We start from the raw sequence: 22,777 nt of genomic DNA on the forward strand, positions 1-22,777 counted from the left end.
AATGTCCCAGGTTGTTTGAAGGTCAGGAGAAGGACTTTGAACTCCATTTGTTGGGGAAACGGGAGCCAGTGGAGGTTGTGGTGGCCAGGGGTAATGTGGTCACAGCCTCCACCATCGGATTGTGTCATCCCAAATGCGCCCTCAGAAGGATGCAACCCTTTAAACTTTAGACATAGCTCATGTACCAACACTGTACCAACTCTGAAACCTTTTCTCATGAGTTCTCAAAAAGAAAAAAAAACGAGTCACAATGAGGAACAAACGTTTCTCAAACCGCTAAAGATATCACCCCTCCCATTGGTCACCATACAGCGCCATGAGCCGGGGGCTTCACATCCGTGTTGGGCAATGATTTTTATGTTTATTACACTGTGAAGACTCTTACATTTTGTCCTTTAAGGGTTTTCTTGTTGATATTTGACGTACGATCAGGCCGAGTCACAGCTGCCCTGTTTTCCAGAGTTCAAGAGAGAATAACAAGATGAGGGGAAAAAAAAGACTGAAGTTGCTCAGAGGAAGTAAAAAAAGAGAAGTTAAAGCTGTAACTCTCTATTTAGAGTGTTTGAGAGTAAAGGGTGTGAGAACGAGAGAGAGCACGAAGCGAGATCCGTCACTTCAGAAGGATTAAAATGTCTTTATCTGTGATACTGATGCTTCTGTTTACAGGTAAGAATTTACTAAAAAAAACACATCCACCAATAAGATACACTGCAGATGTTTTTAACCTATTTTAATGGATGACATTGATTTCAGTCAGATACTTAAGTTTGCTCTCTCTTTTTGCTTCTTCTTACAAAACTATTAACAATTAACAAAGAAATGACTATTTATTGATTTAAAAAATATATTTCTCTTTGATCTTCTTCAGCTGTAACTGGAGATGATACTGCCTCCCTCACAGTCAGACATGGACATGATGTCACTTTGCCATGTGGAAATGTGATTAAAGATCAGCAGAAATGTGACAGTACTTCTTGGCTTTTCAGTCGTGATAGTGGGAGCACAGCAGTAGAGCTGGTTACACTCGGGAATATAAATAAAAATGAGAAAGCTAAAGCTAAGAGGCTAAATGTTGCAGAGGATTGTTCTCTGGTTATTAAAAGTGTCACACGTGAAGATGTTGGTCGTTACACCTGCAGACAGTTCAGATCAGGAGAACAAGTTTCAGAAGCTCGTGTGTTGCTGAATGTTATTAACAGTAAGTGTTGATTTGAATATTTTCATCTCAGATTCTCTTGTTGAAACATTATCCTGAAACATTGGAATAAGTCTATAAAAAAGTGTGGAAGTTAAATTTACTCTTGTGTTCTCTCTCACAATATCTTCACCAGATACCTCGGACGATGCCTTCAGGTTTTACTGCTCTGTGTTCAGATATGGAGACTGTGCCCACACAGTGCAGTGGTATTATAAGGGTGATGAGACAGATATATCACAACACCAACAGTTAATCTGTACAGCTACTGTGTCATTTAAAAGTCTTCATGTTGTTCAGAAGTCAAACTTTAATGAGTTGCTGTTTTGTAAAGTAACAGACAATAAGAGTGGACAAACACTGCTGTGTAATGCCTTCTCTAAGTCCTCCTGTGAGAAAACAGGTACGTCTGGTTTTACTTGATTAATTATGTAGTTAAAGTGCTGAACTCTGTTTTATCATCATGTCTTCTGCTTTGTTTATTTATCTCACATTCAAAAGACACAAAAGGAAGCACATCAACAGAAGGAGATGAAATGAAAGAGGATGACAAACCAGGTAAAAAAATAAGTTTTCTTTAAGACTTTCTTTCTCATTGTGAAGTCTAACATGTGAAACATCTGGATAATCGTCTTTAATCCACAGACAGTATGAGTGGAATATATTTGAGTCTATAGAAACCAAGCAGCAACCTCCAGTCAATGCGGAAGTGCAAAATCCTGCATTTCCTCAAGAGTCCGCTTGAGGCTGGCCCCAGGAACACCTGAAGTCACATAAACAGGCAAAAACAGCAGTTTTTACAGCAGAAATCAACATGTTTACAGACAAGAAAACTAAAATATGTCTGATTAGTTATTGTCATCACTGGAAAACACTGTACGAGGGGTGAATTGTTTTAAGACGACTCTGTTTTGATTTTATGAAAGATATGCGTTATCCATAGTTAGGGGCGTAGCTGACCTGATTGACAGGTGGGCGTGATGTAATGTTTCATCAAGAGGTTTAAAACCCGCCTCAGCTCCAGCTCTCAGCCTGTCGTTAGGTTGAATGAAAGTTAGACTGAGACAGCATTTCCAACATGGTGGCTGCTGCTGATGAGCCTCTAGAGCCCCCTGCAGGAACAGACGGGTGACGTCACTCAGGCTTTGTCCATTAATATTTACAGTCTATGATAGAAACTAGCAAACCACTGCTTGTTACAGAGACTTCTATAAAAATGTAACTTTTCACATGTAAGCTACACTTCAAAAATACTTCAATGTTTTTATCCTTTCAGATTGGTTGCCATATGTGATTGTGGCCGCTGGTTTAGCAGCCTTCTTAATCATCTTAATAGTTGTTGTGGCATTCATGAGACGGAAGAGAACTAAAGGTGAGAGCGTTTACAGATACAACTGTTATGCATGCAGTCACTTTCATAAACCTGTAATTCACTGTCTTCTCTCTTTTGACTTTTCAGGGAACAAAACACAGACGGACAAAAACATTGTGAGTTATAACCTTAATGATCAAATGTTTAACAGACATTTAAACATATTTTTAACATTAGTCCCGCCTCTGACAGGGAAAATAGCCAATCATAGATTAGGATTTTTTGGGGTGACACGGTCATTACTGTGTGTTGTCTTCGCTGTGTAGGCGGAGCATGAAGATGTTGTTGCCTACGCCTCCATCAGCTACACCAAGAAGGGCAACAGTAGAGCTCAGGTAAGCTCAGTGATTGGTTACACCATAACTAGACTTTACACAACATCCTGTAGCATGCTATTAAAGCACACTCAAAATAAAAATGTTGACATACTGATAAGTGCGTCATAAGTGTTATTCAAATTTAGCATCGGCAGCATGCTCACATACAGTCAGGGCTGTGTCCAGAGGGGTGGTCAGGGGTTGATTAAACTTTGATTGGCTCTGTCCTAATTCACATATAGTAAGCTAATTAGCTCTGAACACAAAGTGCAGCTGAGACTGCTGGGAAACTTTGATGGCAGATGTTATCTTGTGTTCATTTGCAACACGAGATAACAGGATGCAAGATAACTAGTTTCCACAGAAATAATTCTCCTGTCAGACAAGATGATCAACAAGATAAAAAATGATCCCTTTGGTGGACTTTCTTTGTTTTGAAGGCTGATGGAGATGCTGAAGGTGAAGGTGTGACGTACAGCACTGTGAGAGTCCCCTCCTCTGACACTGAAGCCTCTGTTGACCCCAGCAGCCTGTACGCCACCGTCAACAAACCAAACAAGAGAGAGACAACAGGATAGTTACAGCTCATGTCACTAATCTTGATAGACCAATGAATGTGACTCCTCCCCCTGCACCTCTTACATGTATCTTTAATTTAATCATCATTACTCTCTCGTTGTGTTTTGTGCATTTTGTGGATACTTTCTCAGAGTTCTTGTAGAGTTTCTACACACATATGAACATCAAATAGATGTGTGAATAGTTAAAAAGTTGATAAGATGTATTCTTTATTGGTGTAAATTATCATTGTATTACCTGTATTTGTTTCAAATGCATTCATTTGAGCATGTAGGAAATAAAAGAGGTGGCTGGAGAGGATGAGAGGAAGTGGTTTGTGACATCCGTTATCGACACTGAAGTTAAAAAAAGAGTCACACTAAACTGAAAACTGAGAAAACCACAATGGATTTATGTTTCATTTACTTCTGTGGGAAATGTAAAGTCACCTTTTGAACGAGGTCGTCAACACTGGACTCATTTCAAGCAAGGTGTAACAGATGGAAGTATCCCGCCATTAAAACGCCCTCTGACTTCTTCATACAGCTACAACAGAAAGAAATGATGACCTGCTTTACGAACACATTTACCCCAATGGGTGATCAATAATATCTTATCTTTAGGTTGGATACACACTAGACAATTGTAGGACCGATTTTTCACCCACAGACCCACGCACAACAGAAAATGTGTGCTCAAACAGGCCGTTTGGAGATTTTCCCTTCATGACATCACAAAGGGCAGTAGCCCCTCCCCCAGGTGGGTGACACTCCCACAGCTAGGTGTTTGTTCTGCCCTCTGAGTCTGCCTTCTCACCGTAAACAATAGGACATAGAGCGAGAAAGACCGAGTACACCCAAGCCCTTCCAGAGAGGGGGTGTGGTCAGACACAGCTCATTTAAATATTTAAAGGTACAGACACAGAAACAGCCTGTTCTTCGCAGGGCTGAAATAGAGGGGTTTATAGACATGATCAAATACAGGATCAGAGTGGATTTAGAACAAGAAACTTCACACACATGTTTTGGTGAGCTCTGAGACTTATTTAAACTTGTTGAAGAGGAGGATATGTCACCTTTAAAGAAAAAAAAATATAATCTTGAAGTTTTTCTCGTATTTTTTAGGTGATTTTTTTGACGCCTGTTAAAACATAATTTTACCAGTTTTGTATATTTAAAGGTTTATTTAAAAGGACGAGAAAACCACTGGCCTCTCAGGGCTTGCATAGAAATCTATTCCCAGCTCATGTCACAGCGTTGACTTGTTGGTGACTCCTCTGACATGTGGTTTTAAGTCAGAGAGGATGCACTCTGCCATCATTTAAAAAGAAGAGAAAAGACCCAAAGTCACCATGAGGAAGTGAAACTTTCAGGAGGCACGTACATGCAGTGTTACATTTATGAATGAGTACGGCTAGAGAGAGGAGTATGAAACCTAGAGAGACATGAGAAAACAAAGATTAAACAGAATGATGGTTGAATCGAGAGGGTTTCAGATGTTTTTATTAGTTTTTCTGGTGCTTCAGGTTACAGGTAAGGACACATATCCCTCTACAAGATGTATTAGTTTGAATATTAAGCTGTTTTATGAGCATTGTTGCTTTGAAAAAAAAGTTCTATGGACTTTAAAACGAATGGTGTTGTGTAAAATAATCCCTATTCATGTTTCTTTTACAGCAGAAACCATCTTAGTCCGAGATGGAGATGAAGTCACTCTGCCTTGTGAAAATGTCCTCAGCGATCATGATAACTGTGACAGCATGACATGGAGCTTCAGTCAGTTAGCTAAGACGGCTGCAGTAGACTTAGTTAAAGGATGGGCGGATTATTAAACGTACAGACAAACCAGACAGACTAAGAATCACAGCAAACTGTTCTCTGGTGATGACGAACGCCACAAAGGAGGATTTTGGTCGATACTTCTGCATTCAGGAAAAACTGGGACAACGACAAGACGGAGAAGCTGTGGTTGATGTGACTGTTGTTACCAGTAAGTACATCATCATGTTTGTTACGATGACTGTTTAGAAGAGTTTTACACGAGTTGTCTTCCACCATTGAGTGTCTCCGCCTCCTTATTTTAAACAAAATTGAAGCCAAAATCCCCCCTAGGACAGGCGCCGACGTGTTGTGGATTCTGAGCTATAGTCCGTGCAGGAGGGATCAGCTGGTAAAGCGATTGTATTGACGTCCCGCCACTTCCTCTGACCAAAACAGTTCTCCCTCGCCCCCGGCCTCAGGGGTGTGTGAGAGAAATCTCGCCTTTTTTTTTGTTTAAAAGGCTTTCTGGTCAAAAAAATGAAATTAATTATATATATATATTTTATTACATTGTTATAATAATAATGATAAAAAATGAATGAATAAATTACGTCAGCAATGATTATAATATTCTTCCACATCATCAACATTATTATTGCCACCATCATCATCATCACTACTAGCAAAAACAAATTTGTGCTTTTACTGTAAATAAGAAACAGGATCTCATGTTGTGTCAATAATCTTTGCACACTGACTCCGAACCCTTCGTCCATTGTTATTTAATTTGGAAGAGGTTCAATCTGTGTGCATCGTTCCTTCGTGGTCTTCTTTTTAAAGGGGACATATTCTGAAAAATCCTCTTCTACAGTGTTTCTGAACATATATCTGTGTAACCTGAGAGTCTACTGACCCACAACATGTGAAATAAACCCATCCAGTCCTTTGTTTGTGGTCTGCATAAGTCTTACAACACAGAGAAAAATGCTCTGTTTCAAATGTGCTCTCCTTGTGATGTCACAGTGGGATTCTGGTAAAAAAAAATCCCCTCCCCTCCCCTGGTATCTCCACCCATTGACTACACCTCCAGACTAGAACAAAACTTTTTAGCAGGTCCTCCATTTTTATTCTCTCTACAGAGGAGTGATGTCTACGGGGAAAACTCAGGGGGGTTCATTGCATTTAAAGAGACACACACACCAAAACGGAGCGTTCTGAGAGAGCTGGTTTATACAGGGTCATAAACCTCCTCTGGTGCTTGATTCATGTTATATTTTGAGCAAAGCACAGTACAGATGTTTCATTTAGACCACAGGGGGACTGTTTGAAAAGGTGGAGGAGGGGACTGTTTGAAAAGGTGGAGGAGGAGACTGTTTGAAAAGGTGGAGGAGGGGGATCATATGTCCTCTTTAATGTTTTTGGTTTTTGTCAATTCAGAAAAAAAAAGTGTTGACAGAAATGTCTGAGTTTAATACAGACCTTTGACTCAAACTGGTAACTATAATCATTCTTCCTCAGTTTGCTGGTTTATAACTGCCCTGCTCCTACTTGATGTGTGTATAACTACCTCCCTTTACGGCTTGTATTTGTCACATCTGCATGTAGATGACAGTACTCCAAGTTAAAGACTGTTACAGGAGTTGTTACGACAGCGTTATGTTTACGGCACTAGACTGCTTTACGACAGACAGAACATGCTTTTGCACTGCGTTATTTTCTCTCCTGAAAATGGAGCTGTATGTTGATCACCTACAATAAACCTGTGTGGTAAAAGTAACTCGACCCTCGATCATTCTACAATATTTAGAAGTTTTGTACCTCCTTATACTGAGAGTATACTTTACTTGATGTTTATATTCAACCCTGCTTTTATTTTGAAATAAAGTGAGTGTGACACCTTTTCTAAAATCTGAAAGGAGAAGTGTTTTTAAAAGAGAAATGTTCCCTGTTGTAAACAAGTATCTCTCTCAAACCGCTCCTCTTCCTGGAATGAATCATAGTTCGATCAGCCCTCCCTCTTCTTCCTGCTCTCAAACACAGCCTGCTGCACTCTGTCCTCATACTTCATGGTTCCCTCCCCTTTAGATCTACAGTTTGAGGATGGGTGGAACCAACAAGAGCTGCACAGTCACATGCACAGACACATGCTTTGTAGATCAGAGGTGAAACTTGTTTTCAGTTATGAGGAAGTGAATCTCAGACAGTCGTTGTTACCGAGAGGAGAAATGGCACAGAAAGGAGTTCAGCTGGACCGGGAAACCTTCTCTTGTTCGATCTGTCTGGATCTCCTGAAGGATCCGGGGACTCTTACCTGTGGACACAGTTACTGCATGAAGTGTATTAAAAGCCACTGGGATACAGAGGATGAGAAGACAGTCTACAGCTGCCCTCAGTGTAGACAGACCTTCACAGCGAGGCCTGACCTGAGGAAAAACACCATGTTGGCAGATTTAGTGGAGGAGCTGAAGAAGTCTGGACTCCAAGCTGCTCCTGCTGATCACTGCTATGCTGGATCTGAAGATGTGGCCTGTGATGTCTGCACCGGGAGAAAACTGAAAGCCTGTAAGTCCTGTCTCTTCTGTTTGATCTCATTTTGTGAGAAACACCTCCAGCCTCATTATGAAATAGCTGCCTATACAAAACACAAGCTGGTGGAGCCCTCCAAGAAGCTCCAGGAGAACGTCTGCTCTCGTCATGATGAGGTGATGAAGATATTCTGCTGCACTGATCAGCAGTCTATCTGTTATCTCTGTTTAATGGATGAACACAAAGGTCATGACACAGTCTCAGCTGCAGCAGAAAGGAACGAGAAGCAGAGAGAGCTGGAGGTGAGTCGACAAAACATCCAGCAGAGAATCCAGGACAGAGAGAAAGATGTGAAGCTGCTCCAACAGGAGGTGGAGGCTATCAATGGCTCCGCTGATAAAACAGTGGGGAACAGTGAGAAGATGTTCACTGAGCTGATCCGTCTCATGGAGAAAAGACGCTCTGATGTGAAGCAGCAGGTCAGATCCCAGCAGCAAACTGAAGTGAGTCGAGTCAGAGAGCTTCAGGAGAAGCTGGAGCAGGAGATCACTGAGCTGAAGAGGAGAGACGCTGAGATGAAGAAGCTGTCACACACACAGGACCACAACCAGTTTCTACACGACTACCCCTCACTGTCACCACTCAGTGAATCTACACACTCATCCAGCATCAAGATCCGTCCTCTGAGGTACTTTGAGGACGTGACAGCGGCTGTGTCAGAAGTCAGAGATAAACTACAGGACGTCCTGAGAGAGAAATGGACAAACATCTCACAGACAGTGACTGAAGTGGATGTTTTACTGCCAGAACCAGAACCAGAGCCCAAGACCAGAGCTGAGTTCTTAAAATATTCATGTGACATCACACTGGATCCAAACACAGCACACACACAGCTGTTATTATCTGATGGGAACAGAAAAGTAACATTTACAGGTCAGACCGATCCTTATTCTAGTCACCCAGACAGATTCACTGGTTTGTGTTGGCAGGTCCTGAGTAAAGAGAGTCTGACTGGACGTTGTTACTGGGAAGTGAAGAAGAGAGGAATAGTTTCTGTAGCAGTCACATACAAGAATATCAGCAGAGCAGGGAGATTGAATGAGTGTATATTTGGACGTAATGACAAATCTTGGGCGTTAGATTGTAACAACAACAGTTATAACTTTTGTTACAACAATGTCAGCACTCCTGTCTCAGGTCCTCAGTCCTCCAGAGTAGGAGTGTACCTGGATCACAGAGCACGTATTCTGTCCTTCTACAGCATCTCTGAAACCATGACTCTCCTCCACAGAGTCCAGACCACATTCACTCAGCCTCTACATGCTGGACTCTGGTGTTTTGGAGACTCTGCTGAGTTGTGTAAACTGAAATAGACAGAAGTCATTAACGAGACAGATGTTTAACTTGCTGTGTTTTAAATCTTCAACTTGATTTTTATCCACGCTTGTTGCTGAGATCTGATCGTGGTCACATGTCAATCAAACTTTATGGGCGGTACTTTGACCTCTTCTCGTCTGTTCTGTAAATGTTTGAGTGTCTTTAAGTGAAACTCCTTCCTGTGTCTGTTTAGCCGTGGACTCTTTCACTGCTCAGGATGACTTTTGTTCACCTGAACTGACATTTCTCTGAGTGATAAATATCAACTTCTCTCCTCTCTCCATGTTTGATTATTTGTTTTCATACATTTATATTTTCTGTTGTTTCTGTTCTGATTCAGGAGTCTGAAGAGAGAGAGAGAGAGAGCAGCAAACTTTTCTTTCATGCTGATTTTCTCTTCTCACCACTTTGTACATTTGTAGAAAATCTATAAAATCAGACTTAAAGAAATGAGTTAGTCAGAATAAATGTTGTTGTTCATATTCAAAGTGATGTAAAAATGTCCTCTGAGGTGTTTTAAAAATGTAATCCTCCTGATTAAATCAATAAGGAGATAAATCATTGTTTTCTGTGAGTGGAGATTCTGATCAAACAAAGTGATTGTGTGGATGAAGTGAATGTGTTCATGAAATGATTGAACACACTTTACTGATTTGATGTTTGAACAAACTGAATTTTCACATCCTGAATAAACTCACATGAACTAAATGTTTTCTTCTGGTCTTCATTGCAAACGTTCAAGAGAACAAAAAAAAAACCTGCTACTGTTTGTACCTGCTGAGCTTCTGTATTCAGGAAGTTCAGCAGGAAATAGATGAAGTCAAATAAAGGGGGAGGAGCTACAGAAGAGAGGAGTAATGACCAGGTTAAGTACTCTGCATATCACTGGAAAACATTCATCTGCTCTTTGTGAGGTATGCAATCAAGCAGAAGCAGGTGAACATGTACTTACTAAATGTAGGAAGTATGTAACACATGGACAGAACATGAAGTCAGAAATGGAGAGAGAGAGGGACTTGTAAGAAGAGAAAAGTATTTTGGAGGGTGGTGAAAGAGGGAGAGGCTGAAGATGCTTGTTTAAATCTCTTTTGAGAACAGGTCTGTTGAGGGATATTTAAATCCAGCAGATGGCAGTAATGACACTTTTCTGATGTCAGCTGCAAAAGAAGAAGAAGAAGAAGAAGAAGAAGAAGTATTCAATTGCAAAATCAGCTTTAAATCTAATTAATATAGATGTAAAGGTACCGTTTGGAAAAACTGAATACAGAAGTAGAATCAAAGAAGGTCTTGAGTGGGAGTGGAAAGAAACTTTGGGAGAAGGAAAAAAAGAGGCAGACATTATTTTAATCCACAACCTTTGATTAGGAAGTCTGTCAGTTATTCTGGAAAGTTAAAATAACTCGACTGAGGCTGGGTCACTGTGGGTTAAACCAATATTTACACACTATAGGAAAACATCCCAGTGGGCTGTGTGAGTGTGGCGCTCCTGAAACAGTTAAACACATATTATTACACTGTAAAAACTAAACCTTACAGCCCTCCCCTCCCCTGGTATCTCCACCCATGGACTCCACCTCCAGACTAGAACTAAACTTTTGAACAGGTCGGCCATTTTTATAGGGTTTAGGAGGAGGGGGACTGTTTGTAAAGGTGGAGGAGGGGGACTGTTTGTAAAGGTGGAGGAGGGGACTGTTTGTAAAGGTGGAGGAGGGGGCTGTTTGAAAAGGTGGAGGAAGGGGCTGTTTGAAAAGGTGGAGGAGGGGACTGTTTGTAAAGGTGGAGGAAGGGGCTGTTAGAAAAGGTGGAGGAGGGGACTGTTTGAAAAGGTGGAGGAGGGGGACTGTTAGAAAAGGTGGAGGAGGGGACTGTTTGAAAAGGTGGAGGAGGGGACTGTTTGAAAAGGTGGAGGAGGGGACTGTTTGAAAAGGTGGAGGAGGGGACTGTTTGTAAAGGTGGAGGAGGTGACTGTTTGAAAAGGTGGAGAGGGGGACTGTTAGAAAAAGTGTAGGAGGGGACTGTTTGAAAAGGTGGAGGAGGGGACTGTTTGAAAAGGTGGAGGAGGGGGATCATATGTCCTCTTTAATGAGAGGTTCTAGAGAGCAGCATATCAATCTGGACCACTGTTATCCTGAAATACACCTGGAGCTCCTTTTCAACAGGTCAAAACGCTCCTTTTTATACATTTAGTGAAAGAGCCAATAAATGAAGTTATCAGGTTGATCCCTCTGCATGATGAGCACGAGACATTTTGTCTGATATGCAAATTAATGGAAAATAAACACAGCGGACTCAGTGTGCAAGGTGTCTGTGAGTAAAGTTTTTTTAATGGATCTGAAAAAAATGGCCTCTGTGCAAAGGCCTTTACACCCACTTTTCTTTTTTAATCATACTTGTAACATAATGAGACAGTTACATTTTTAAATCTACAAGCAGTGTCTAACTTCCCCAACAGAGAAAAGAAAAGTGGAATAACACAACAAAGCTAAAATTCTCCCTTCTTTCTGATTCATCATTAATGTGTGTTGTGTTCACTGCGTAGGAGGATCCTGAAGAAGGTGTGGCTTACGCCTCCGTCAGCTACACCAAGAAATGTCACAGCAAAGCCAAGGTAAGCGCTCTGATTGGACACACAACTGTTCATTTATATCGAGCTAAATGCTTCATGTAGCATGCTAACCAAAATAACAAAGCTAACATGCTGAGGCCAAGCAGGAGCGCTAGCTGAAGGCTCCTTTCAGATATGAACTCCTGACATTTTAAGCTTGGGGGTGAAAGGTCACAGGGGAGGGATAATAACTTGTTCCCAAAATATATTCATCCTGTTCCCACAACATAATGATATTGTGCACACAAGGTATTCAATTATCACAAGATTAATAACTAGTTCCCAAAGTATAAATATCTTGTCTGACAAACAAAACAACTTATGGGGAGATGGTGGCCTAGCGGTTAGGTCGTGCCCCATGTACGGAGGCTTTAGTCCAGGTTCAAGTCTGACCTGCGGCTCCTTTCCTGCATGTCTTCTCCACTCTCTCTCCACAAGTTCCTACTCTATCCACTGTCCTATCAAATGAAGGCTAAAAGCTCAAAAAATAAATCTTAATAAAAAAGAAAGCTGTGACTGAAAGATGAATATCATGTGTGCCAAAGATAAAACCTTGTATCTACAAAATGATTGATTTATGCCCACAAGATAGTTGTTCCCAAAAGACTAGTATCTTAACTTGTTCCCTCAGGATGTGTTAATGTGTAAGATAAATAACTGTTGGGTCATTTGGATCCATTATTGATCATTTATAAAGAAACTCTATATTTAGGGTGTATGCATGTTTTAAACCACGTTATGAGTTTGTTATTGTAAAGTGATTTTTGTGTTTTGTTTGGCCTCAGGATCCTGCTTTTTTTGTTGCTTGCATCTTAATTTCAATGTGTTGAAATATGCTGAGTCATGTCCTGTTCTGATATGTTTCCTGCTGATTCTCGTATCCATAAGGCTGATGATGACGATGAAGGTGAAGGTGTGACGTACAGCACTGTGAAAGTTTCCTCCCCTGATGCTGAAGCCTCCGTTGATCCCAGCGGCCTCTATGCCACCATCAACAAACCAAACAATGGAGAGACAAACGGATAGTTATCATGTCATTAATCTGATATCATATGTATATCTTAAGAGAAGAGTTTCATACTCTCACTTGGTACTTATTGCTTATTCTATTATTTCCATGTTATTTTATATTTGATGTATATATTTGTTAGAATGTATTTAAATTCCAGCAAGGCTGAGATCATTTTAATTGGACCACAGCACCTGACTAAGCAAGTACTGCCATCTGCTGGTACCCTAGTAGACCACATCAAACCTGCTGCAAAACATCTGGGTGTCTGGTTTGACAGCAACTTACATTTTGAGCAGCACACAACAAAGCTTGTACAGTCTTGTTTTTATCAGCTCAGAAATATTTCTAAAATGTTTTAGATTTGAACTGTTAAAGACACAGAGATGATTTTACATGCTTTTATCTCATCACGTCTTGACTTTTGTAAAAGCCTTTTTACTTGCCTGAACAAAGAAATCTATCCATGGACTGCAGTTGGTACAGAACTCAGCTGCCAGACTTTTAACTAGAACCAGAAAGCATGAGCACATCACTCCTGTTTTAACATCTCTACACTGGCTCCCTGTGTGTTTTAGAATTGATTTTAAGATTTTACTGATTACTTTTAAAGCTCTCCATGGCCTTTCCCCCAGCTGTTTATCAGACCTTTTACTACCTTACAAACCCACGCAGCACATTGAGATCCTCGGGCAGAGGTCTCCTGGTGGTTCCAAATACAACATTAAAAACAAAAGGGGATAGAGTATCGACCTGCCCGAGGAGATCCGGTCGGCAGAATCACTCATCTCTTTTAAGTCTCTTCTTCTTAAGACACACTTTTTCCGGCGAACCTTTCCTGATTTTTGTTGATTTTAAATTGTTACTATTTTCACTTTTTAGAATTCCTTTAAAAGAATTGTATGTATTTTACAGTTCTTTTAAAAGTGATTTTTTATTCTATGACCTGAATGTTTTTATATTTGCTGTCCTTGTAAAGCAATTTGTAACTTGTTTTTAGATTATTATCATTATTATTATTATTTTCATGTTTTCATTCACCTTGGAGACTTTTGTGGATATGTTAGCAGTGTTGCAGTGATCGAAATTGGTCTTAGTCTCAAGACCTGTCTCGTATCAGACCACTTTTTGAAGGTCTCGCTATCGTCTCTGAATCTAAAGCATTTTTACCCGGTCTTGTATCGGCCTCAGACCGGGTGGACTCCAGATTTTAAATCAAGACTACCAATGATCGGCAAGAGAAACTGTAACAAGATAATCTCCTCCTGGGATTAATAAAGTACTTCTGATTCTGTGCTACTGATATGTTTGAATTATTTTGCCAAACAAAATACCTTTATAACCTGCCACAGAGGTGCAACACTTCCACTATTGTAATTAAAATACTTCAGACATAATGTAATTACAAGACAATCAATCTTTATGTTCAAGGTCTTGTTAGATTTTTTTCTTTAGCTTATTAAAAGGTTTCTGTTTTCATTTCTATTCATCAACTAAAATCTCCTCACAGGAGCTTTAACCAGCTCAAAGCATCAATGCATGATGAAGGAGGGGAGTGGTCAGGTTTAAGACTCAAGACTCTCTGCTACCACCTATGGTAAATATGGAAGTTGGTCTGGTTGTTGGACAGGTGTCAGGTCACTTCCTGAGTACTGCAGAGGTGCCCTTGAACAAAGCACTGAACCAAAAGATCTGGTGCACTCTAGATGTTGTTTAAAATATTTATGGTATCAACAAAACTGCTGCATTTGTTTTATTGTTGCTGAAACGGTGTGTTCGCCTATCTGTGTATTTATTCACTGTTGTGCTAGCTCACTTTCAGTTAACTGCTTTCACCATCAGAAAGACCAATGTACCTGCTGTTGAATCAAAGTCTGGGCACTGGCTTTCTTGTGTTTAAGTAATAGCTACTGAACTTATATCAGAGATCTGCTTCAAAGGCCAAGCCACATGGCTCCCTTGTGATGTCACCACATTGTGCATTTTCTCTCTCTGCCTCCCTAACTCTCTCACTCTCTCTCTCTCTCTCTCTCTCTCTCTCACACACACACACACACACACACACACACACACACACACACAAATGCACATACACTCACATGTGCCCCTTTGTTTGCTTGTATATATTTTGTTTGCTGTAGTTTAGTTTATAATATTTATTTGTTTCATTGAGTTTCATTGATTGCAGTTGTTGTTGCTTTATTAAATAAATTCTGTTATAATTCAAAGTGCAGTTGTCTGTTATAACTGGTGTATGTGCATTGTGATATAAGCTGGGTGCGAGGGCTAGAGTACAGATTTGAGCCTTCCATTTATTTAAATACAGGTATTTATTAACTAATAGTAATATTGGTATTCAACTAATTCAATTTGAGACAGATTTTGTTTCATTTGGTTATTGTTCCCTGATTTCAGGGTGGTGCCCCGTTATTATCACACTGTCAGTGTGTGTGGTTGTCAACATGTGAGCTATCTCTCAGAGTGGAATCAAAGAAACAGGCTCCTCAATCCGTTGGCCCCTTCCCAGTCTCCAAGGTAATCAACACAGTCGCTGGTCACCTCCAGCTCCCTCGTGCCATGAGGATCCACCCCAAATCCCAAAAGTGCAATTTTTGCTACTTTGATATAAGTCATTTACAGCAATGTTTTTTTAGTGGCCCATTCTGCCAGTAGAGGAGGTGGCAGGCTACAGGTTTGAAAGATTTTTGTTTATTAGTTTAATTGATTCTACATTGATGTTTGAATTGATAATGTAGATTAATAATATGTATATTTATAAAAAGATTATCGTTGAATCAAAAAGGTGTTCCTCTGTTACTTGGAGTTGAGAAACTTCACAAGCTTGACTAGTTACACTTCCTGCCCTGCAGTGACTCTGACCACAGAAGCCAGATCATTCAGAGCTGCCACTGATGTGAGATAGATAAACACCCTGCTCGAACATGCTTAATTCATACATACATAATAAGCTCATCCGTATATCATGTATGCATGAGTATGTATCTGTACGCATTTATTTATGTATATACATGAGATTATGTTTGCATGTTAAGGTGTTTAGTGTGAATTTATATGTATGTGCAGGCAAAGTATTCATATTTAGTGTTTCGTACCGTCTATGTCTGTTTCCTGTGGTTTTTCTTCTGTTTTGTGGGTGTCAGATTGACCTTGTTTTCTTTCTCTGTGGCTGAAGCATCACAGTCTAGTGGACGAGGAGTTTGACATGCAACCCATTTTTGAAGTTCACAGTTTGACTTGAGGTTTCTCTGACTGCAGCTCATGTCATTTTTTCCACATCGGATCTCATCTGGCTTTTTAGCTGTTTAGTTATCTACCAAAACATCTTCAAGTAAGAAGTAAGAATAGGGGGAAAAATACTCAAGTCACTACAGATCTAAGAGGAAGTAAAAGCTGTAACTCTTCAGAGTCTTTGAAGGCGTGAGAACAAGACAACACGAAGCAAAACCAGTCGAATCAGAGGAATTAAAATGCCTCTATTTGGGATTCTGATGCTTCTTCTCACAGGTAAGAATAATATACAAAACCATACACGGATAAAGACACGGTCCAGATGTTTCTATCATTTTTTTTAAATTGCAAGACAATATTTGAAAACAAAGACAAAACCAAAGAGAGAAACAATTAAAAAAAGAAACAACAATAGTGAGCATTAAGTATCAGCCAAGAGCAAACTTTCATCAGAATAGTTCTCCAGAGTTGCAGTCTTGTTTGTCATGATGAGTGGGGAGGTGAGGAAAATAAAAAGTACATTTATTCATTTAAAATGTACTTAACTAGGGACAACTCATTGAGATTAAGAATCTAATTTACATTTAAAACAGAGACACAAATTAACTTCTTTACAAGCTGCTGTATATGGAGCTTAAAGGGGTCATATTCTTCTTTTTCTGGTTTTATATGCTCTTCAGTGTTTTTTCCAAGTGTTCTGTGCATGTTTAGGCACATCTATGTGCAAAAATTCAAAGTACGCAGAAACGCAGCTTCTCCTACGTCCTCCTGTTAGCTGTAGCATTAGCTGCATGTAACGCTCGGTTCTAGCCCCCCTCGAAAAAAAATTGCCAGTGTGACGTCTTGTCAGTGTGATATCCCTGATCTAAGCCCATTGGCTCATTGTGGCAAGCCCAGCAGCTCATGTTGCACGCCCGTTAACTTCTGTAGCACGCCCACGATATGCCGCAGCCTGCAGTAACACAGTAGTGCTAAGGTGCTAATGTTTTTGCTCCCCACAGAGCCAAAGTGGCTGCATTCCCAAATATGGTAAAAGGGGCGTGACATTTCTGAGAACCGTGCTGAGTGACTGACCAATTACGGCAGAGCCGACAGGCCGACCGATCAGATCAGACTTGGCACCCGTGGGGACTCTGAACATGGGCACTTCAGAGCCTTAGAGAGAGAGTCAGAAGAGAGCCGGTGCATGGAGCGGCAGTTCATGAAAACAGACACTTTTTTATAACTTTAGCTATATCTTCATTTCTGTTGTTTGTTGCACTTTTATTCTCTTACAAAACTATAAACAAATAAAAAAGTACAAATTCATGTTCTTATTTTTTATATATTTCTCTTTGATCTTCTTCAGCTGTAACTGGAGATGATACCGCCTCCCTCACAGTCAGACTTGGACATGATGTCACTTTGCCATGTGGAAATGTGATTAAAGATCAGCAGAAATGTGACAGTACTTCTTTGCTTTTCAGTCGTGATAGTGGGAGCACAGCAGTAGAGCTGGTTACACTCGGGAATATAAATAAAAATGAGAAAGCTAAAGCTAAGAGGCTAAATGTTACAGAGGATTGTTCTCTGGTTATTAAAAGTGTCACACGTGAAGATGTTGGTCGTTACACCTGCAAACAGATCAGATCAGGAGAACAAGTTTCAGATACTTGTGTGTTGCTGAATGTTATTGACAGTAAGTGTTGCCTCATAATCATTACAATTTAAACAGAATAATATCCTGAAACATTTTAATATGTATGAACAAGGTGTGGAAGTTAAACTTACTCTTGTGTTCTCTCTCACAGTATATTCAACAGATACCTCGGACGATGCCTTCAGGTTTTACTGCTCTGTGTTCAGATTTGGAGACTGTGCCCACACAGTGCAGTGGTATTATAAGGGTGATGAGACAGATATATCACAACACCAACAGTTAACCTGTACAGCTACTGTGTCATTTACAACTGAAGTTCAGAAGTCAAACATTGAGGAGTTGCTGTATTGTAACGTGACAGACCGGATCGGACAAACACTGCTGTGTAATGTCGACCCCGGGTCATCATGTGAGAAAACAGGTACAGTTATTTACATTTTATTTCAAGTAAACACACTTCTTCTGTTATCAGTGTGACTCCAGTTGGTTAAAGGGATGTATGTCATCTTTATTTTTGTTTCTTGATATCATCTTCAACAAATGAAAAGGAAGCACATCAGCAGGAGGTAAAGAGAAAACAGAGGACGAAACTCTGAAGAAACCAGGTAGAGTACAGACCACATTCACACAGCGGCCATTTTCCTGTGATGTCACACTCAGGCTGGTGTAAATTATATCATGTTGTACTGCTTTGTTCAGTGAAGCTCTCAATTCAATTCAATTCAGTCAGCTTTATTGGCATGAATGTGAAAATATCTGCATGGCTTATAAGAACAAATACTACAAAAATAATAACTACTAAAGATATTTTAACAAGAGGATTAATTAATTAATTAATCATAAATATGAATAAACATCTCAAATATAATACAAAACAAATTAAAGAAATAAAGTGTAATTAATTGTTTTATAGTGTGTGTGTTTGTGGTCTGTGTGTGTGTGCGTGCTCATGTTTGCGTTGGTGTGATTGTGTCTGTGTATCTGTGTGGTTGTGTGTGTGTGTGTTTAACATTAGTGCTGTGTGTCTTTGTGCCTCTGCCGTTAATCCAAGGATTGAGGGGTCTTTGCAAATTTAACAGCCAGTAAAAACCTCTGCTCTTCCTCAACCTCCAAGTCACCTTTATAAACGTACAATATGTCAAATTTTATTAGAAAGTTTACATTTAAATATCTAAATTACAATGGGGAAGCAGAGAGGACTCCCATGATTCTCTGCCAGCCTCAACTTCATCTTTTGTCATTGTTTTGATTGAGAGCCCCCTGGTGGCGGAATTTACGTACTGTGCCTTAAAACGATACACCATGACAACCAGAGGACTTTAAACCTACTAGGAGCTTGGTGTAAGGTTTAAGTTGTGATGTCTGCCCACGTTGGAACTATCTTCAGCTCGTGTAAAAACATTAAAAGTGTTGATCCTGACTTTGAATTGAACAATCACTGCAGTTTAAATGATTGTTTGTTTTTATTCTCATTTTCAGGTTGGATCAGGTTCATCATTGTGTCTGTGGGACTGGCAGTACTCATAATCATTTTTGTGACGATCAGCGTATGGGTGAGAACTAAAGGTGAGAAACCTTTTAAAATGTTATTAGTTTGACTTGGTTTACAATGTGAAAACTAAATTTTACTCTTTTGTCTTTACAGAGAACAAAACGCAGACGGATCACAATGCTGTGAGTTAAAAAACTAAATAATCAGCAGCTTGTTTTTCTGATATTTCAGAGATAACTGTTCTTTATATAGAGTAAAACTACAGTGTTTAAATCTAAGAGGCTGAAGGATAGAGAGATGTATTATCGTGTCTTTATCTGAGTAAATCAAGTTTGTAGCCTTTTCTTTTCACAGGTTGAAAATGATGAAGGTGAAGCTTCAGTAATCTATGAAAACTCTGGAGGTCATGATGCTTCTGTCAGATTCCAGTGAACAACAACGTCAGGATCAATATCACCTGAAAAGAGACGATAATTTTCAGTGTTTTTTTAGCTTACAACGTTTCTTCTAGTTTAACAACTTCAGATTTATTTTTTGCACTACCACCACCCGACGTCCCTGACGTCCCAGTGTTACGCCGCTACACAAACCCACCACTAAATGCTATCCTAGCGCCTGACGCTAAGGCCAGTGAGCCCGTAACTTAACGCCTCTCCTTACGTGTTGCGTAAACGTGAGGGTATATCCTGCCTTACCTGAGTGTGTGTGCATCTGTCCTGTCTGTTTGAGGGGTGCGTGTAGGTGACTCACCCCGTGAAGTGTTGAAACAAAAACAAACGTTACTTCAGATTCAGTCTCTCAGGTGTCTGCGTCCTCGCTTCTTCCTCGTGGCGTCTCTTCGACTCAAAACCAATTTCCGCCAGCTCCTCCGCAGGTGCTGCTGAAGAAGATTACAGAGACAGAGCCACCACACCCCCCCGTCAGGTGTGTCATCAGTACTGACCCTGCTTTTCCTTAGCTTACAAAGTTTCTTCTAGTTTAACAACTTCAGATTTCTTTTTTTTAATGGGGGGGGGGGCTTTTTATGACTTGATTTGTGAGTCAGGACAGTGGATAGAGTCAGAAATCAGGCAGAGAGATAGAGTGGGGAATGACATGCGGGAAAGCCGCTCTAGTCCAAGTGCGGATCAAAATATGGAAGTTGGTCTGGTTGCTGGAGAGGTGTCAGGTCACTTCCTGAGTACTGCAGAGGTGCCCTTGAGCAAAGCACTGAACCCCCAAAAGATCTGGCGCACTCTAGATGTTGTTTAACATATTTATGGTATCAACAAAACTGCTGCATTTGTTTTATTGTTGCTGAAACGGTGTGTTCGCCTATCTGTGTATTTATTCACTGTTGTGCTAGCTCACTTTCAGTTAACTGCTTTCACCATCAGAAAGACCAATGTACCTGCTGTTGAATCAAAGTCTGGGCACTGGCTTTCTTGTGTTTAAGTAATAGCTACTGAACTTATATCAGAGATCTGCTTCAAAGGCCAAGCCACATGGCTCCCTTGTGATGTCACCACATGGTGCATTTTCTCTCTCTGCCTCCCTAACTCTCTCACTCACTCTCTCTCTCTCTCTCTCTCTCTCTCTCTCTCTCTCTCACACACACACACACAAACATACACACACACACACACACATGCACATACACTCACATGTGCCACTTTGTTTGCTTGTAGATATTTTTTTTGCTGTAGTTTAGTTTATAATGTTTATTTGTTTGATTGAGTTTCATTGATTGTGGTTATACAATAACTGGTTATAACTGGTGTATGTGCATTGTGATATAAGCCGGGTGCGAGGGCTAGTGTACAGATTCACGCCTTTCAATCTATATTAACAATTAATACACTTAATTATTTATATTACTTTAATAGCCAAATTGACTACAAAAAACCCCAACAATATTGTTGTTTGCGTATGAGCTCTGCAAAACCCCAACATAATTGGTGCCCCGTCTGAGGCCCTTAATAAACCAGTTTTATCGGGTTTTTTTAAGCACTTTTTTTTTTCCATCTTTTTATCCTGAAGTAATTCTTCTCCTACATTCAAGAAATGTATTTTTCATGTGAAAATGTACTTCTAATTTCAAGCAAAGCAGACATCAAGTTGTGTTTTAGTTTGTGTTGTTTGTTTTGGTGAGTTAGGATAGGATAGGATAGGATAGTACTTTATTGATCCCCAGAGGGGAAATTCGGGCGTTGCAGCAGCACAGACAAGTAAGGTCATACAAAATACAAATTAAACAGAATAGATTAGATAAGCTAAATAAAAATAGAGGGTATATACAAGTACAAAATAAATGATGAAGTTAACTATGCAGGGAATTGAGACAGTATGTGCAGGGAATGGCAAGATAAAGTGACAAGTGATGATTAAAGTGACTTGGTATGATAAATAGCAGCAAGTAATGTAAACAGCAGAGAAGAGAGGCAGTTGGCAGTTGGTCGTCTAATTAACTTACTTTTGTGCTCTTTGTTGTTTGAGACAACTAATTTAGCCATTTGTACAGTTAATAATAATAATAATTTTATTTATATAGCACTTTCAAGCTAGAGGCACACATTGCTTCCCATAGACAACATACACAAGACAATCAATGAAGGAAGTTAAAAGCAGTGACCACAACAACACACAAAATCAAAAGAGTTGAGAGTGTAACCTAACTAACACACAGTGTAGCAACCTGTCTGAGAGGTGTGAGTTCCCCCAATCCTCATTGGATTTTAGATGTGAATTCCCTCACCTAGCTTCCAGGATAGAGTGCAGTGATATGTTTAATAATTTAGATCAGATTTGCTCCCCTGTTGATTTAGTTTTGTTTAGCTCAACAATTTTACTTACAATAATTATGAGCTACTGTGGTTCAGTTTTACCAGGTAAAATGTGTACCAAGACCCTATGTGAGCAGGAGCTGAGACTCCCTTTGGTTTAGACCATGCAGCATTGCTAGAAACAGTTGCTGGTCTGATGAACCTCTCCTTAGAGGAGATTGCCAACCTAAATAGCTATTCAATTAGAATTTGCGATAAGAAGTTGAAGGAGCTAGTTGATCATGTCAACCACCGAACCAGGAAACCCCAAAGCATGATCCTGGAAGTTCATGGGCAACTCCTCCTTCTTTCCCAACACAAGACCTATTTGCAGTTAACCCAGCTGCAAGTTGAAAAAGGAGCTCTGCAGGAAAATAACCAAAGCATGCAGAACCATCAAAAACAGTTATATCATGAGAGAAGGTATCTCTTAATCTCTTAATCAAAGCACAATGACTTCAGTCTTGTCTGAGTTAAGCAGCAAAACATTTCTGGTCATCCAGGTCCTAATGTCCTTATGGCATTCTTCTGGTTTACATAACTGATTAGTGTCGTCAGGCTTCATTGATTTGTATAGTTGAGTATGATCTGAATAGCAATGAAAATGTATGGAGTGTTTCCCCATAATATTACCCAGAGGAATAAAGTTTAAAAAAATCAGTCCAAGCACTGAACCTTGTGGCACTCCATGGCTAACTTTGCTGTCCCGAGGACTCATCATTAACATGTTCAAACTGAGATGGATCTGATAAATAGGATTTAAACCAACTTAAAGCAGTCCCTGTTATCCCAAGTAATTGTTCTAGTCTCTGTAGTATGATGGTCTATCGTGTCAAATGCAGCACTAAGATTTAACAGGACTAGCACAGAGAGAAGT

At 40.0% G+C, this 22,777-nt stretch overlaps 2 protein-coding genes across 3 annotated transcripts; both read left to right on the forward strand.

The window, feature by feature from the left end:
• Window positions 1-299: 299 nt before the first annotated feature.
• LOC132985469 (uncharacterized) lies at window positions 300-19,567 on the forward strand. Of its 2 annotated transcripts, XM_061052871.1 has the most exons (8): window positions 308-666; window positions 869-1,198; window positions 1,332-1,598; window positions 1,697-1,753; window positions 2,472-2,567; window positions 2,655-2,683; window positions 2,834-2,902; window positions 3,325-3,644. In XM_061052871.1, the coding sequence occupies exons 1-8, from the start codon at window positions 630-632 to the stop codon at window positions 3,460-3,462; spliced, it is 1,023 nt and encodes a 340-aa protein (XP_060908854.1). In that variant the 5' UTR covers window positions 308-629; the 3' UTR covers window positions 3,463-3,644. The 2 variants fall into 2 exon arrangements, with proteins under 2 accessions (XP_060908855.1, XP_060908854.1); XM_061052872.1 differs by lacking the exons at window positions 1,697-1,753; window positions 2,472-2,567; window positions 2,655-2,683; window positions 2,834-2,902; window positions 3,325-3,644 and adding exons at window positions 18,156-18,212; window positions 19,087-19,173; window positions 19,253-19,567 and having other exon boundaries at window positions 300-666; window positions 1,332-1,607.
• On the forward strand, window positions 7,345-9,663 carry LOC132984601 (tripartite motif-containing protein 16-like). The gene has a single exon (XM_061051450.1). It carries the CDS (start codon window positions 7,347-7,349, stop codon window positions 9,099-9,101), a length of 1,755 nt encoding a protein of 584 aa, XP_060907433.1. The 5' UTR covers window positions 7,345-7,346; the 3' UTR covers window positions 9,102-9,663.
• Window positions 19,568-22,777: the final 3,210 nt, after the last annotated feature.

Source organism: Labrus mixtus, chromosome 12, assembly GCF_963584025.1.
Source record: "Labrus mixtus chromosome 12, fLabMix1.1, whole genome shotgun sequence".
NCBI lineage: Eukaryota > Metazoa > Chordata > Actinopteri > Labriformes > Labridae > Labrus > Labrus mixtus.

Coding starts and splice junctions, on each gene's coding strand:
- LOC132985469 (XM_061052871.1), top strand. CDS start 630: ATGTCTTTATCTGTGATACTGATGCTTCTGTTTACAG. Junction 667..868: donor ACTGATGCTTCTGTTTACAG/GTAAGAATTTAC, acceptor GATCTTCTTCAG/CTGTAACTGGAGATGATACT. Junction 2,903..3,324: donor AGGGCAACAGTAGAGCTCAG/GTAAGCTCAGTG, acceptor TTTGTTTTGAAG/GCTGATGGAGATGCTGAAGG.
- LOC132984601 (XM_061051450.1), top strand. CDS start 7,347: ATGCTTTGTAGATCAGAGGTGAAACTTGTTTTCAGTTATGAGGAAGTG.